The sequence below is a fragment of the Phoca vitulina genome, unplaced genomic scaffold, assembly GCF_004348235.1.
Source record: "Phoca vitulina isolate PV1807 unplaced genomic scaffold, GSC_HSeal_1.0 scaffold70, whole genome shotgun sequence".
Classification (NCBI taxonomy): domain Eukaryota; kingdom Metazoa; phylum Chordata; class Mammalia; order Carnivora; family Phocidae; genus Phoca; species Phoca vitulina.
Genome location: NW_022589773.1, coordinates 1258663 through 1276017, shown reverse-complemented (window position 1 = coordinate 1276017; position 17355 = coordinate 1258663). Strand labels below are relative to the sequence as shown.

General features: G+C 43.4%; 1 protein-coding gene and 1 pseudogene across 3 annotated transcripts in view; one reads left to right on the top strand and one right to left on the bottom strand.

Moving 5' to 3' along the window:
• FRMD3 (FERM domain containing 3) overlaps positions 1-17355 on the top strand; it is a 293007-nt gene that overhangs the window by 175963 nt on the left and 99689 nt on the right. For 2 of the 3 annotated variants that reach the window (XM_032392982.1, XM_032392981.1), the window contains exons 4-5: positions 7241-7319; positions 12543-12640. In XM_032392982.1, the coding sequence (XP_032248873.1) occupies positions 7241-7319; positions 12543-12640 (177 nt within the window). The remainder of the gene's footprint in view (positions 1-7240; positions 7320-12542; positions 12641-17355) is intronic. The other variant, XM_032392984.1, reaches the window with a different exon arrangement.
• LOC116624790 lies at positions 2387-4840 on the bottom strand (annotated as a pseudogene).

The following is a 17355-nucleotide window of genomic DNA, read 5'->3' as shown; positions in this document are numbered from 1 at the left end:
CCAACTGAACCACCCAGGTGCCCTAAAATCTTAAAAAAAAAAAAAATAAAGGAGTTTGGGGGGATTTTTTGTAGCTGTCAGCTGGAGTGTATATGATAAAGATCAGGTGTTTACATGTATATTCCTAAAGTTATGTTTTTTGTTTTCCTATAGCTCTATACAATGATTAGAGGAAGACTCCTGCCTTTTATGAAAGGCTGCTAAGTGATCTTTCGCTCTCAAACTCTCCCCCCGCCCCCCAAAAAATGCCCTCTATTTGTTTGTTTACAAAGGTTTGAGGATGGTCGTTGGTTAGAAATAGAAAGTCCTCTTCTTTGTTTTCACCCAGGACCCTGCTCAGTGAATCATTGCATGTCCCCAACCCCGTTTCTGGGCAAGATCTCAAAGTAGAGATGAGAAAATCTGTCTCTGCTTTGTAAATGGCTGTCCCTCTCCCCATATTCTCAGTGCTAACCAACTACCAAAATGATAATGCCCCAGGATCTGCTGATGCAAAAAGGGGCCACTGAGCTGCCCTGTGGAGAGGCTTGGCCTCCCCAGCCCTCATGTGGCAGGTAATGGACGTCTGCAAGAGGGGCCTTGCTGTTCTCAGCACAGTGACAGGCTCTAGGCATTTTTAAAGTGGATTTTTGCCTTTTTTGCCCTCCTCTGCTCCTCAGTGGTATTCTTGTTCTTAGCACTTACATGGCTGAGTAAATGTTTTTCAGCTGAGTTCAATTCAGTCTTCTCCATCTCCTTCTCTTATTCCAGCAGGAGTAGGATAAACATCCCACCAAGACAAAAGCTCGGATTTAGGCCATGTGCCATGTGCACTTGCCAAGAGCCTGTCCCAATACCTGTGGAAGGTAGATGCAGCCCCTGGTGCTGGCCCCTCTTCCAAGCAGGAAACAGAATTTAGGTGGCTTGTTTGAGGTCACTGTTGGAAGTCCCCTCCAAATCTGGGGACTCATCCCCTGGGGATTTGGGGTTGCCACCACCCCATGGGCCCCTATCATTGATGCCAGGGCCTTAGCACCACAGTAGAAATGGGCTAGTGTCTTCCCCCATGGGGTGACCATGCTCCTCGGTCTAGTAAAGACACACAGTGGCTGTTCCCGATGACACTGTGGTCTAGGGTCCCGGTGCAGGGCTGGGGTCCACGCCCGGTGTTTCCTTTTCCATAGGTAGCTCCTTCATCAGATGTTTCCAGCTACTGAGTGTGCGCCAGATGGTTGGCACAGACAAGAGTAAACTCCTTTACTTCATCTCTTTCCCCTGTAGCTTAAGAATAAGAAGACCTGCAGTTGGAATGGCAGAGACCCCTAGTCTCTTGGAGAAGCGGATGGGCTCATCTCCACAAGGGGATTTCCCACATGTCCCAGCCAGCTGCCAGGCTGGCCCTGGGAAGGCTCCTTTTGTATATAAATCCAAGTTCGCTTGCCCAGTGCACAGCAAAGCCAATCACTGAGACATCAGATATGCAGCAAGGAGAGGGTTGATTCAAGAGGCAGCCAAGCAAGGAGACAGGAGGGCAAGCTGCAAATCTGCCCCCCAAAGCGGGGAAACTCAGGGATACTTAAAGGCAAAGAAAAAAGGATCTGGGTATAGGGGAGAGGAGCTACATGACTTCAGAATCAGATAATAAGTAGGGGAGGGTTGTACTTGTTCTCTGCACCTGTGTGGCTCTGCATTGTCATTGGCATCCTTAGTATGATCTGAGGGTTGAGTTTTAGGCTGTTCTTTGTCAAAAGTTCATCCAGTGGACTCACACACATGCTCGAAGAGATGGCCAGTGGTCCTGACCGGTTCTGGCCGGTTTCTTAGTGAAGCCTTGAATCTCTGCAAAACAACTAAATCAATGTTTTGTTATCATGGTGTCTAGGAATGTCATCTGTGCAAACCTGGCTGCAGGCTGTGTTCGGAGAACAAGCAGATTTGGGTAAAAAGTTACAGTTGCACTTAGGAGTCCCATTAACCCTTTGGTTACCTGTTTCACTTTTTCAGCAGTCACCCAGTTGGTATGGGTGCATGCCAGTGCTCCAAAGCTGGGCTTTTGATCCCAAACCAGTGCCAATATATTTGGGGGTGACTTTTTCCCCTCTTCTCTTATTTAATGACTTAAAATTTTAAATTATATTTTTCCCTCGTTTGGTTTTCTAGAAGGTAGTAAAGAGAATTGCACCTTACTTGCATGAATTTGGTTATAGTGGGGAGGAGAAAAGGGAAGAGAGGTGGAGGTGGGTTTATTTTCACCCCTTAAATCCTTTCTGCTTTATTCTTTTTTTTTTTTTTTAAGATTTTATTTATTTGACAGAGACCATGAGAGAGGGAACATGAGCAGGGGGAGTGGGAGAGGGAGAAGCAGGCTTCCTGCTGAGCAGAGAGCCCGATGTGGGACTCGATCCCAGGACCCTGGGACCATGGCCTGAGCCGAAGGCAGATGCTTAAACGACTGAGCCACCCAGACGCCCCCCTCTCTGCTCTATTCTTGACTGAGCATTTATGACCTTCTAATGTCCTATATATTTCATTTATTAATTTTGATTTTATACCTGTTTATTCCACTAGAATGTGTCTTCCATGAAGACATAATTTTTATCTTTTTATGGCTACTATTATTTGTCCATCTAAACTTACAGCTAATATCTCCTAGGTACGCAATAAGTATTTGTTGATTGAATTAATACTCCCTCTAGAAATAGCGATTCTAACCAACTCCAGAGTCCCTGAATTTGTTCTAGGTGTTGAAGGGCAGAAATTGAAGATATAGGACCAGAGGTTTTCAAAAATCTAAATCATAGGAATTGCCGTAATCATTCAGACCATGGACCTTCTAGACCAGTGTTTTGATGGAATGAATGTGATGGCAGGGCATGGCCTTTCTCTTTGACATCTGCCTCAAAGCTTGGGGTTAATCATTCATTCAGCTAGACAGAGTCCATCTTTCATCAATAATTAGCTCTGGGGAGAAAACATTGAATCAGATGCATGGCTCCATACTCTCATAAACCTTGTCATCCATAACTAGATCAACACTTTTTTGGGGGGAATTATTTATCTTTTCAGACTGTTCCAACCCTGTCAAGAAGCATTCCTTAACTTTACTTTTACTATTTACTTTGTCATATAATTTTGCATCCAGAACCTTAAGAGAGTTTCTCAAGGAGGAGCCTACTGCCACATTGGCCTCTTCAGGCTTGGGCAATGAGGTTGAGCTTCTTGTCAGCATGGGTCCCTGGTGCTGCACGTGGTTCACAGTCTCAAAATCACGTGCTCCTTTTAACTTACAGGGAAACTCTTTTATTGGTGACATGGGGTCAATGATGCTGGGTCAATATGAGAGACATAGTAGGGGTATATATGATGGTAAAAGAAAATGGGATAGAAAATTTCGGACTTGAAGTGTCTCTAAGTTTTTTTCTGCTGCCTGCTCTCCTCTCTTCTCTGATAATGGGTCTAGTGGTGAGTGTACCCCTAACACCTTGTATTAATTTCTCCCATGATCACATCCTAGAAAAATGGAAAGAGAGGTCAGATGTGACTTTCTGTGTAACTTAGCAACAGCATATATGAAAAGGATTAAGAGCGTTGGTCTATTATAAACTCAGAGTGAATTAACATTGAGATGAGGCTCTTGAGGGGGAGCAACAGTTATGTCCAAACTGAGGCTGGTGACGATCTCCTCACCCGAATGGATGTGGCAACCCCTGGGGCCCTGGGCTTGAGGAAACAGAGACCAGAATATACCCAGAATGAAGGCACTCAAAACGGGTTTGGATGAGGAGCAGTCGACAGGATGGAGGATGTTTATTATAGAGAAGACTCAGAAGGACTGTAAGCGCTGCTTAAGAGCTTCCTTCAAGTGATGGAAGGGCTTTGCATATGGGAGAAGCATGAGACCATTCTGGAGCCTCTGGGCTTAGAATGAGGATGTGTGGGTAGAAGGCGGGTAAGGCGTGTTCAAAGATGGCTGCCCAGGGAGCTGCCTGTCTCAGCGCCTGATTCCTTAGGCAGAATGGGAGTCCTGACTTATAGCCAAGGAGCTCAGATACCTATTGAAGCCAGCCTAGGGCAGAGTAAGCAGATAGGCTGACCAGGAGGAAGAGCAAATGACAGCTCTAGTTGGGGATCATCATCTGTGATCCTTCTTTCCCCAATTTGTCTTCAGTGGGGCTTTTTGTTTTTCAGCTCCCTTTGGTTTTTATTTTTTTTTTTTTAAGTCTTTACCAGTTTAATTAAGCATGCCATTCCCACCAGTACATAAAATGGTCTTAACCTGTCGCGACAGTTGTTTGGGGAGTAATTATTCCATCAGGAAAAGCATACTTCGCCAAAAACAGAACATAGACTTTACAATGCTCTTTTCAAAGAGTTTTTGGTTTTCAACGTAAGAGAGAAGAACAGCATTTAATTACTGTGTCCCTTGCATACGGGACGTATGACAGGCTGAACCAGGTCATGGACGAGAACTGCAGTTTGCAGAATAACAAGCCCAGTTCCTTCTTGTGCCACCAAAGAGCAGCACGCAAGGTAAATATGAAATGCAAAAGCATCATAATTGTTGCAAGTAATCTTATCGTTTCAAACGTTTTCTTCGGTTGCCTCATGGGTCCCATTATAAAGCATGTACCGGCTAACACAGCGAGATTTCCAAATGTATAAAACACTGCAGAAAGCTTCATGTCACCAGGAAGCCCCAGCAATCCAGTCCCGAGGATAGAGAGGAAAATGCCGCACACGAAGCAGATGACCAACCACTTCAGCCTGGTGTTGAACCTGAGGGAAGAGGCAGCCAGGACCTGCGCAGTCAGCCCTACTCCTCGTCATCCTGGCTGCTCAGGACCCCCCATAGCTCCTCCATGGCCCTGCTCCCCACGCACTGGCGGCCCCACTCATGGGACCCCCACACCCTCCCTAATTTTTCAGCTCCCTTTAAAACATTTGCCCATACCCATTGACCCCAAAATTCAAATCTTGGAAGTTTGTATTATAGAAGTAAAAATACAAATATTTAATGACATGTGCACAAGGCTATATATAAATAAAATTGTATTGCAGAAATGTGGAAACAATCTGAATGATAATTAAAAGAGAATAGTGGAATACATTCTGCTGTATCCATAATATAAATTATAATGCAGTTAGTAATGACAATGAGTTAGATCTATGACTATTGTCCCAGAGGGATGAGCAGAATATAGAATAAAGTGAGAAAAGCAAGAGAAACATATGTAGTGTGATCTCATTTTGTGAGAATAAATTATAATAAAAAAAATCCCTCACATATGTAATCATATTGGCATATATTTGTGTGAGTTTGGCAGAAAGGGTGGAAGAATATAGATGAAGTTGTTGACGGTGGTGGGAGAGTTTGGGGTAAGGTGGGTGGGACTCAAGGGACAGAGGGGCAGGAATAGAGACAAAGTGAAGGAAAGTGAAAGGGGATGGTTTATCCCTTCATCTGTCTATCCATCTGTCTGTCTATCCACCTGTTATTTGTCCATCCATCTATCCATCTGTATCCATCCACTATCTTTCCATCTGTCTACTATTATCAATCATCTTCATTGGCTGTGCTGAAACATGTATTAATTTTGAAGACTAATAAAAGAAAGAAGAGAAAGAAAAATTCCTTTTTTATGTTATTTCCATTTTTTACTCTGTTGTTCTTCTCTTATGAAAACTGTCTCAACCTTTCTACTAAGGACAATCCAGAGATTTCATAATAAAAAAAAAAAAAACATCAGGTTTAATCCTTTAAAGGTGGTGGTGACCTAAACAAATTAAAAGAAATCTGCGAATGTGTAAAGAGTAAATATTTTGAGTCAAAACTGAAATTCTAGATATCATGAAAGAGGAATGACTTGAGAATCACTGCTATTTTTTCTTTGTTCTTTGCTGTATAGATGGCGTTTGATTTTCTCCTAGTGCTCCAGGAAAAAATGTTTCCTTAAATCTAGGGAACACAGGTTTGGGTTAGGAGCATCCAACTCAGTTAAAAAATTTGCTAGTTCCTGGTGGGGAAGTAGGGCATTGAATGGAAAGAGTTCTGACATCTGTGTGTGGGGGAGTATGTATATAATCGGTTTTTCTCTGCTGAGATGGCCAGAAAGATGCTTGTGTTTTCCTGTGATTTGGATGCTTTCTTTCAAATTATTTTTAAGAACTGTTTTCCATATTAAATTATACTCATTATGCATTCATATTTAATGCTGATAGTTCTTTCCACATAAAGAATTTGTCTACATACAGAATAGCCCCAGGCATTATGAGATGGCTGGGGATTTAACCCCTCCTTATTATGAAAGAGGATTTGGGCAGGAATAGGATCCTGTTTCATATTTGCATTTGGACGTAGACTTGGAGTTGATCCCAAGTAGCCGTACTGATACAAAGGCAAAACACAAGCGGGTATGTAAGATCCATAGAAATAATAACGCTAACCACCGTATTTCTTTCATTTTAAGGTGTTCATTTTATATGCGAATTGAAATTTGAATGTATCTTCCTGCTCTTGTGTGCATTTATTATATTAATATTGTAAGTCAACACTGTTTTTATAATTAAGGGTCTCACAAGTCCTGTAGAATCCACTTAGCTGGTCCATGAGTTCCAGATATTTAATGCACTTAGAACATTCTAGAATCATGAACCTCAATGAGAACTTCAGTCTGCGCAGTGCTGTCTTGATTCATACAAATCAGGAAGTTATAAAAGTGTTTGTTTTCATAGTGATTGCCTCATAAATAATACTAAAATAATACTAAAAATATACAAAGTAGGATCTGTACATGGCTGACTCCATTTTAAAATTGCGATTTTAGTTCAAAGGCACCATCGTTTTGGGAAAACTAGTCATGTGCAGTGACATTTTTCCACCTCACAGTCTGAAAAATATCTCACTAGGCCCAGACCTGAGTGGGCAATTTATCTGTCACAAGTGGGCGGGAAGAATCGGAAGAAAAAAATGTTGTTTGAAGCTATGACCTGGCGAGAATGTGATGTGGAAAGTTGTGCTAACTGACTAGGTTGCTCGTGTCCCGCATTTGCTTTGGGCGTCCTGTCAAGCATTTTCTTTGAGTTTAATTGTCACTGTGGCTTTGTTTTCTTGGGCGTAAGATCTGCTTCCTCCAGAAAAATCACCTTTTCCCCTGCCCCCACCCCCAAGCTAGGCTGCAACTTCACGGCTGACTTTCCTGTGTGTGTTGGAGTCCATGGTCTTTTGCTGCTTTTCTCATGCCTTTTCTTTATGATGTTTCAGCTCATCCACCATACACCATGTGCTTTAGAGTGAAATTCTACCCACATGAACCCTTGAAGATTAAAGAAGAGCTCACAAGGTATTTTTCGTTTGTTTGTATGTTTAACCTGCACCTTTAACCAGCCAGGGCCTCCAAGTCCTACCAGGCTAGATGTGCCTCCTGTCTAGAGCAGAATGTCTCAATGAAGCAGATACTCAGTTTGGCATTTTGGCTTGGAATGTTTCTCTCGCACTTAATTGCCTTGGGATTTTTCAAACAGTTGTCATTGGGAGTGTAATTAACTGCACACAAAAAAAGTGGTGGTTATAAGGAGGAGGTATTCTCTGAAAACATCTGACAGTGGGGTGCTAAAAATAAATAGATGACTGTCTTTAGGGTACAGGCAAATTCATAGCTAGTGCAGCCCCTAGGGACAATCTTTTGGATCTGAGCTGTTCTGGAAGGGAAAAGATCGCTGGGTAGCACTAACTGTTTGTCACCCCACATTCCTCTTGCTGAATGGTCGACCATGGGGCTGTTTTCCCTCCACTTGTAGGCTCTTCTCAGGCTGACGCGGAATTTTCCAATTCTCCCGTCTCCTCCCTTCTGATCTTCCTGGGCTGGGGCCGTATTCAGTCCTCCTCCTGGGGTTTTGGCTTTGAGAACAGCCCCAGCCAGTGCAGCTGAGTAGGGTCCCAGGAAGGCGATAATGCTTGGTTCTTGACGAGACTCTGATTAGGTGACAGAAATCACTGTGCACAATCATGTCTTGAAATAATCAGCATAGGTCCGAATGCAGCAGAGATGCAAGGTGATGCATTGGGTTATTGGATATTTTGCTTTCTCCTTATTCCCGAGTCTTCAGTAAAGCTTGACCACCGTGGCACCGAGGTGACTTGTAAGGGAGCAGATGGTGCCATTCTCTATTATTAATTTGCACACAGCCATTAGTGAGGTCTGTGCTTAGGGATGGGGGCAGGTGGAAACGAGGGACACATAAATAATGGACATTATAAGTGGTGGTGGGCATTTTGCAATCTGACCTGCTTTTTAAAAATATTAAGATAAATTCACGTAACATAAACTGATTTCACCACTTCCAAGTGTACAATTCAGTGTCGTTAAGTACATTCATATTGTTGGGTAACCATCACCGATATCTCATTCCGAAACATTTTCTCATCACCAAAAAGGACCCCTGTACCATCATAAAGGAGTCAGCTGCTCATTTATTTTGCCTATTCTGGACATTTCATATAAGTGGAATCACGTGATATGTGTCAGGGGCTGCATGAACTACCAAAAAAAAAAAAAAAAAAAAAAAAACCCAAACAAACAAAAAAACAACCATGTTTGTCCTGCCCTCTGGGTGCCGATAATGTAATTAGAAAGATTAAATCAAATACTGATGCCGGGCATTATTTAGTCAGATGTCAAAACAGTTCACTTTTGTCATTTGTTTTCTTTATAATCTTGTCTGGAGGATAAAAATTGAGTATGTGTCACGATGCAAGTTAAGGATGGATCTTTTGTTGTTGAGAAAAGTCCCATTTGAAAGTAGAAGAATACGAAGTGTTAGTTAATAACTCCAGTCCAATTCTTCTCAATTGGATTTGCTAGCATTTCCCTGCATTTGACTGAATAGCGGAGGTATGAATAGTGGAAGGTTGTGAACATTTTTATGTCTCCAAAGGAAATTAAGACAATGCTCTGTCCTTGCACAGACAGAAATGGGCTTTTCTTAGTCAAAACAATCCTTGGAATTCAAAACGAATCTAGAAACTGTGGAATGCCCCCGGTACTTACGGTTTAAACCCTATCTTAAAATCAGAGAGGGGGACAAACCATGAGAGACTCTTGACTCTGGGAAATAAACTGAGGATTGTGGAAAGGGAGGTGGGTGGGGGGATGGGGTAACAGGGTAATGGGCATTAAGGAGGGCACATGATGTGATGAGCACTGGGTGTTATACGCAACTAATGAATCATTGAACACTACATCAAAAACTAATGATGTACTATATGCTGGCTAATTGAATTTAAATTTAAAAAAAGTTGCATTCTAAAAAGTTTCATTTTTCTTTTGATAACTTGTTATTTTGTTGTAAGGTTAATATAAAGTTTAAGAAGAATTTGCTACATGAGAACTTAAGATCACATTCATGACCTTGCTTAGAGGTAAAGAAACATTGGGGAAAAGGCAGATGGGAAAGAGTGAAACAACAAATACTCATAAAAAAGGATATTTGAGATCACTTTTTATCCTTCATTTATCTCTCCATTCACACAGTCCTCTTAAAATTCTTTGGATCTCTAGGGCTTTTATAAATGTTGGATACAATTGAATGTAATCAAAGTATTTTTGTTTCGTTTTGTTTTTAAGTAAGCACCATCTTTAAATTCATGTTAGATAGAGAAGGAGTATTGTTAATGGTGGCACCAGAATGTATGCCCCAGATCCTCTTATGCTTTTGTTGCTTAATCTTTTCATACAGGAGTGATACTAAAAGGAGATGCATTATTATTATTTTTTCGTGGCTATTATATTAAAAAATGAGTATCTGAACCTGAAGCTATTTCTAAGGCTCAGTGGATTATGTCGAATGCACAGTAATCCATGATTATCTCTAGAGATCACTGATCCCAAGGACCCAAGCTTGGATGTTATGAAAGCAGATTTTCCTTTCTCTGGAAGCTTCCGTCAAACTTAATTTCAGAGATATGAGATGAGAATCCAAACCTCTCATTCATTAGTACATAGCTATTTGAAACTATTTTTCACTACTAAACTCATCAAAAATGGAAAGGAATGCTTCTTGTTCAATGTGTAACATTTAACAAGTAGACAAAAAACTTCATTTGGCCTGGACGTTTGTAGTCTTTAGAAAAGGAAAGATTGGATCCTATTTGGGTGACCTTGGTCATCTGAATGGTCTATGGCCAAGGGCCACGAACTGAGGTCTCCAGACCAGCAGCACCTGGGAACCTGGCCCCGGTTCCAGACCTGGGACAGGGCTCAGCAATCGGAACTTTCACGAGCCTTCCAGGTAATTTTAGAGCATGTCAGAATTTGAGAACTACTCTAAGAAAGTTGATTTTCAAAAGTATTAGCTTCTTTTGGCAGATGCTACAGTGCACACCTCAGTGGGTTTCGTGTATTCCCAAAGTTGTGCCACCATCTAATCCCAGAATGTTTCTATCAGCCAGTCCCCATCCAGTCATTCCCTGTTTCCCCTCCTTCTCACCCCCCCTCCCCGGCAGCCATTAATCTACTCAGTCTGTCTAGATTTCTCCATTCTGGACATCTCATGCAAATAGAATCCTATAATATGTGGCCTTTTATGTCTGGCTTCTTTCCACTTAGCGTACTGTTTTTAAGGCCCATCCATGCTGTGTGAGTGGATCCATACTTCATCCTCTTTACGGCTGAATACTATTCCACTGTGTGGATATTCCACTTTATTTTACCCATTCATCAGTTGATGGGCATTTGGATTTTTCTACTTTTTAGTATTATGAAAATTTGTGTACGTGTTTTTGTGAGGACCCAGATTCCAATTTAACTGGATTTGGGGGCAGGGTCCACAGCTTGGTATTTTTTTGAAAAGCTCCCCCAGGTGGTTCTAATGTGCAGTCAGCGTGGAGAACCACTGGTTTGGAACCTAGGTACTCAAAGTGTGGACCATGGGCCTGCAGCACAGCCTCACCATTAGAAAGAGTTATTAGAGATATGGACTCCGATGCCCCACCCCAATCTCCTGAATCAGATTCCACATTCTCGAAGGATCTCTGGGTAGTTCATGTGCTCACTGAGGCGTGCGAGGCTCTCACGTAGGGAGCTCTACAGGGTCCTTACCTACCAAGTGTAATGCTGTTTCTCTTGTGTACCAGACTCTGCGTAAGACATTTCTTAGGGACTGCCTTTATCCCCTGCAAACAATTCATACAAAGTCAGGGACAAAGAGTGCCTGTCAGTTGAGCCTCTGCAGGATCCCCAGTGCCCAGAGCCCAGTATACAACGTAAAGCAGGTGTGGGATAGAGATTCATCAAGTGGACACAGCAGTGAGCCCCTAATACTTCAGTGCATCCAGTATGCTTTAGATGATCCAGCGCCCAGCGTTGGGGAGCTCCAGTGCCCTTGGGCCGACAGCACCTGTGATCTCAGCACCTTGGTCACGCTGTCTGAATGGGGCTGTGCACATGGCTCCTCAGAGACTGAGTCAAGAGCAGATCACTGGAGCACTGGAATCGATAACTGGGACCAGTTGAGTGCTGCCCCCACCTGGCTCCAAGAACCAGGAATAAAAAAAAAGATTGGTCTCTGAGAATTAAAGGAAACTAAACAAAGAATCTGCACACACCTTACCTGCAGAGTCACTTTAGTCAGAAGCAGTAGACCCCAGGCGTGAGCCTTGGAGGAAAGAATCAACTTGGCTAAGAGATGGAGTAAATCTGAAGAGGGCCTGATCAGCCCGGAGAATGAAAGGGGCGGTGACCAGGTGAGCCCGAGCCAGGGGTAGCAAACCCGCCTGTGCCCCTTTCCCCTGGCTGAATTGGGCCTGTGTGTATTTTTTGTTTGGCACTATAGTGTTTTTTAAAAACAGAATTGGTTGCAACATTTAAAATTCAAAGGATTTTCCCTCTAAATCCAGTCTCTGATTTTCTGGAAAAGCGGGCTGTGCTTGGCCTGTTTCTCTGCGCTGTGACCCTGGGCTGGCGCTGCGTGGCCAGCTGACCCTTCACGGGAGCCCGCGCTCTCCATTCTGCCCCCCGGACCCCTTCGCTCGGCCCATTTCACTCATGATCAGGTTCGCCTGGCTCTGTGGCTCCTGAGTTCGCCGTCCCTGGAGAGGGGGACAGGGCACTAACCAGAGGACACATCTAGTTGTGAACAAATTGGCTTTCTGGCCTCATAACCAAGTCCTTTTGAGATTGATTAACGTGAGTCGGTCTGCCCCTGAGACTCCTCTCTGGATACCGGTCGAGTCCATTCGCGGACTCTCCATTTCACACAGAGTGTGGGCCACCTGTATTGGGGGGAGGTGGGGTTGTCACTGCGTGGGCGTTCCTTCCAGGACCCGTGGCTGCTGGGCCCTGTGGCTTTCCTCTGTCCTCATGTCTCTTTAAGAAGGGCCAGCCGCCCTCGGTCACAGTCATGTCAGATTTCCTGAATCCCGAGGGCCCCTCGGTTTCATCTGCTTGCCCTCCGTGGGGCCGGTGTGGTTCTGGCAGCGCGCAGGTGGACAGAGCATGAACAATCCTTCCACTTCTTCCAGGCCTCAGCCGAGACTTAGGGTGACTCTCGCTCGTTTTGTGTTGCAGGTATCTTTTGTATCTGCAGATTAAAAGAGATATTTTCCATGGTCGACTGCTCTGCTCCTTTTCAGATGCGGCCTGTCTGGGTGCCTGTATCGTTCAAGGTAAGTGTGGCCGCGGCTGCCCGCCCCCTCTGAGGGGCTGTGGGGTGCTCTGAGCTCTGATCACCGGGCGCGGTGCCTGACGGGTACATTGAGGGGGAAAAGTCTGTTGGAGGGAGGGAGGTGTCAAAACGGTTTGAAATAAAATGTCAAAGCGTGTATATATATAAATGCATTTCTCTCTCTCTCTCTCTATATATATATACACACACACATTCTATTTATTTTTTAGAAATACTTTAAAAATTAAAAATTATTTATACACAAATTATAAAATTATACATATAAATAAATATAAATAGACAAAATATATACAAAAATATATATTATATATAATCCTATGTGTAGAGACGTGTCCATGGGCAGCGTCTCGAACTCTTCAGTTTTTCTAGCCGTGGAGCACGATGAGGAGAGCGCCAGGCTCACAGTCTGTCATACTCAGGTCGAGTCTCACTTCCCCATCTACTGGCTATTTCAGCACAGACAAATTATCTCAGCTCTTTAAGCATATATTAAATGGGGTGGCGTGCCTCCTTCACTGAGACTTATTTTCAGGGTTGAACAAGCCCCAGAGGGTGGGGTAGTGGGAAGCAGTAAGCACATTATCACCCAGCTGTTGGCTTCTGGATGTTTCCACCTATAAGAAAAAACCACCTGGAAAGTGGTCTCCTGGGCCGAAGATGGTGCACGGCCATGGGGGTGGGCTCAGGACCCGAGCGAAGAATGACTCAGGTGTTCTGTTCCCCTGGGCCAGTTGGGAGGCAGCTGGAGCAAGGCCTGTTGGGAGGGACCCAGGTGATCCAGCCTTTTGTGGTGTGAAAGCTAATGACATATTAGAGAAGGGGAGGAGAAGAGAAGGGAGTTGGAGAGGAGGGGAGGGAGAGAGAGAAGGACAGTTATCAGGTAAGTGATCATGTCCTCTCTATAAAGGGTCTGGAATAACATAGGCACTTATGATGGGTCATAAGCAGATCATGACCATCGTCTGCCTTCACAATTCCAAGCTTCATGCACAGCTTATGAGAGACACCGTCATTCTCCTGGGGTTCCACTGTCACCCACGACTGTCCCTGTGGGGTGCTCTGTGTGGTGAAATAGTTCCTTGGGCCCTGTTTCCAGGTGTGTGTGCTTTCCGAGAATTCTGAAGTGTGTCTGTGTTGCTTTCCCCTTCTCCTGGGATCCATCTAGTGCTGCACAGCAGATTTTGGCAGAGGTGTTAAAACCCTTGGAAATATTCAAGTTTAAAATCGGAACTACAGTGATACGGTGAGGTGATGGGAAAGAGTCCTTCCCTCTGCCCTGCGGTGGAGTATGTGCTTCCCAAAACCTCTCTTACAGCAGAGCTAAGGGATGTTAAAACCCATAGTCTTCCTCCTTCCCTTTGAGGTTGCAAATTCCTGGTGAGAGTGCACTGTCCTCTGTAAGGGAAAAGCAGATCAATACTAATCCGAGCACCAGACCAGCACATGAGCATTTCAGAACACATTTAGGCATTAGTGAATCACGGTCAAGTCTCCAAGGACACTGCTCACTATGGATCTGTAACGGGAAACTCGCCATCCTGTTTTATGTTTGAAATAAAGCCACCAAGTCTCCCTCTGGACAATTAGGGCCCTCGGCGCTGTTATCCCTGACCATGCGCACCGATGCTGTGGAGAAAGTGGAGCTGGAAACGGACTGGCAGACCCCGAAAGGACCTTTCGGCTCTAAGATACAGCATTGTCCATGGGCCATTTGTAGCAAATCCAGTAAAAGCTGGATTCATGATGTTCTCTGGTGCTTGGGGTGATCTTTCAGCAGCTCTAGAGATCATTGAAATGCAGATAAAGATCTGCTTTGGTGGACCTGTTTATGCTTAGAGAGAGAGAGAGAGAGGGAATGTGGAGGAAAGGACTCGAAAGCAGGAGGCCGTGTGACTTTTCAGTGGCTTCTTATTCGCTAACCCTCTCTGAAGGAGTGTGTTTGAAGCTTCAGAATATTCTCAGTATATAAAACACAGGCTGCACCCAGAGTGTTGCTACTTTTATGTACTGAATACAGCGAGCCTATTCAATACGTGCAATGCATTTTCTTTCATAATGCAAATTGCAACACAGATACACAAAACCCTAGGAATCTATTTCTTTGCTTGGTAAAAATTATATCATTTCTGTTCCTCCTACAGAACGGCAACATGGTGGGATTGTCAGTCTTATCTCCTCTGCCTGGTGTGTTCCAGATATTCAGAATTGAATTTGAACTCAGTTCAGATATCACTTCCTCTGAGAAGTCTTCCTGGGCTTACTAAAGTAGCCTCTCTCCTGCACCACATTCTGTCTCCTACCCCTGTTTTGTTGTCTTTTAAGCACTTCTAGCTGAAATTATGTCGTTGAGTTGTTTGGGGACTTCTTATGCATTCCCTCGATGTAGAATCTAAACTCCACGGAAGTAGAACTCCAGGGGCATTTTTCACCATAGTATCCCTGTGTCTGGCATGCAGTAGGTTCTCCAGTAATGACGTTAAGTGAACCAGGGCATTTGCCTAAATTGCACCACTGTGTGCTTTATTTCTCTGCTTGGGAAAGAGCGGCTGGTTCCCTACCTCCTTCATTTATTTGTTCATGTTCTCTGAACATGTGTGGAGCATCTGCTAGGAAGCAGGCACTCTGTCAGGAAGTCCCTGGTTGGGAGGGAGGAGGGGGGAGGGACAGACAAGTGAACAGGCAGCGTGATGATCTGTGAATGGCTCAATAGAGCGACAGCCAGGTCCCTGCTATGACCTCAGGACGGCTTCTGACCCAGCGAGGGTGGTCAGGGAAGGCTCCTGGGGGAGTTGGCCCTGGAACATCCCGTCTCTCGTGTTCTTTTGGAATGAGTCCTCTCTGAACCAGGGGAAATGCATTGCCAACCTTGCCCTTTTTACTTACCATCACCTGATAGCACTCATCCTTTTGCTTCAACTCTTCGGATTTTTCTGACAGTTAAATTCCCTTGGAAACATGCTAGGGCCTGTTTCAGATTGCAAGCCATCCACTGTGCATTTGTCACAACTTTATCCTCCCTTACCAACTCCTCTTGATAGTCTGAATAGTTACAAGTCCTGAATCATTTATGAACTGCCTTTTGCTTCAGGTGAAGTCAGTTAAAGTCCAGCTTTAAGGGACAAGAAAGCAGGGCACGTGATGCGGGAGGCATTGACATTTACCTTGCTGGCAACCTAGTGCACGTTCCATGGCATTTCTTCTCTTAGTTTTCTGGCATTTTCCAAGCTACTCATTTGCAGTGTTTAGCAGTACAAGTTCATTTTGTCTCACAAGTTTTCCTGAAAAGAGGACCAACCCCCCACCACCCTTGCCAAACAAAGCCCTCCCTCACCAACCACCATGCAAGCTGACATTTGCATCGAAAGTGACCCAGTTTTGTATTGGTGGTCCATTCTCTGTGGAAAATGGAGGCATTGGGTTATATCGTTTCCTAAATTTTCAGGTCCATAGCCGGCTCACAGGGTGATATGTATGTGTGGGTGTGTTGCTAGGTGTGTTATGTGTGTATCTTTTGAAACTCAGGTTGAGTTAATCATCAGTTGATGGCTTATTCTCTTCGCTGATCCCTTTGGGTCCATCAGTTGATTGATTGATTGGTTGATTTTCCTTTTCATTATTCTCTATTTCCATCCCGAAAGGCAACATCGGGATTCATAAAGATCTTCGACTTTGCATACATCCTTATCAATGATTACACTGTTTTGTGTGTATATACTTCTAAGTTTTGTAAATTAAATGGGGCTATAAAACTCATTTTAATTAACATAATAAAAAATTTAAAAAAGTGATCCATTAAAAAAAAAAAACTCGTTTTAATCCTCTTATGCTGAAAACACTGTTTTGGGGATCTGTTCAGGTTTTTGGGTTTCCATCTATTGCTTTTAATTGCTACAGAGTATCCTGCAGAGTATCCATTTTATTTATTGTTCCCACCAACAATGAACACCCAAGTTGCCTTCATATCCTTTCTTGTACTTAGTGTTTTCCTAGAATATATGCCCAGAAGTGCGATTGCTGGATTATAATATTTGACTAAATATTCCCAGCTTGCTCTTTAGAAGAGCTGCACGCATCAGGGATCCTCCAGAAGTGTACAAGTATTTCCATTTCCTCATATCTCTGCCAACACATAGAATCATTCGACTTCTTAAACGTTTTGCCAATCTTATAAGTGTAAAGTGATGTCTTGTTTTGGTTTCCATAGTTCTGACTACTGATGAGTTTGAGCATCTCTCTATATTGGCTGTTTATATCCTTTGACCATCTTCCTATTGGTCTTCCTACCCATTTTCTTATTGATTGGTAGGGACTTCTTTATTCTAGATATCAGCTCTTGTCAGTGTTGGACTTTGCAAATATATTCTTTCAATTTGTTGTCTGTTATTTTGACTATGATGACTTTTAATGAACAGAAGTATTTTAACTTGATTTGATTGATTTCCCTCCTATGGTTGATGGTATTTTGGGTCTTATTTTAAAAATCATTCCTCATGTGGGATATGCACTTTAGGTAGTTTTAAGAACTCTGTAATTTGAATTCTATTAGGAAGCTTTAAAGAGCTTTGCTTTCCTCCCAGTTTTGTCCTTTTGTAGTCATTAGATGATTCAACAATGAAAGGACAGTAGATACAAATTACAGAGTTGGATGTGATTTTGCAGATGTGCTCAAGGCATATTGATTTTTATCTACTACAA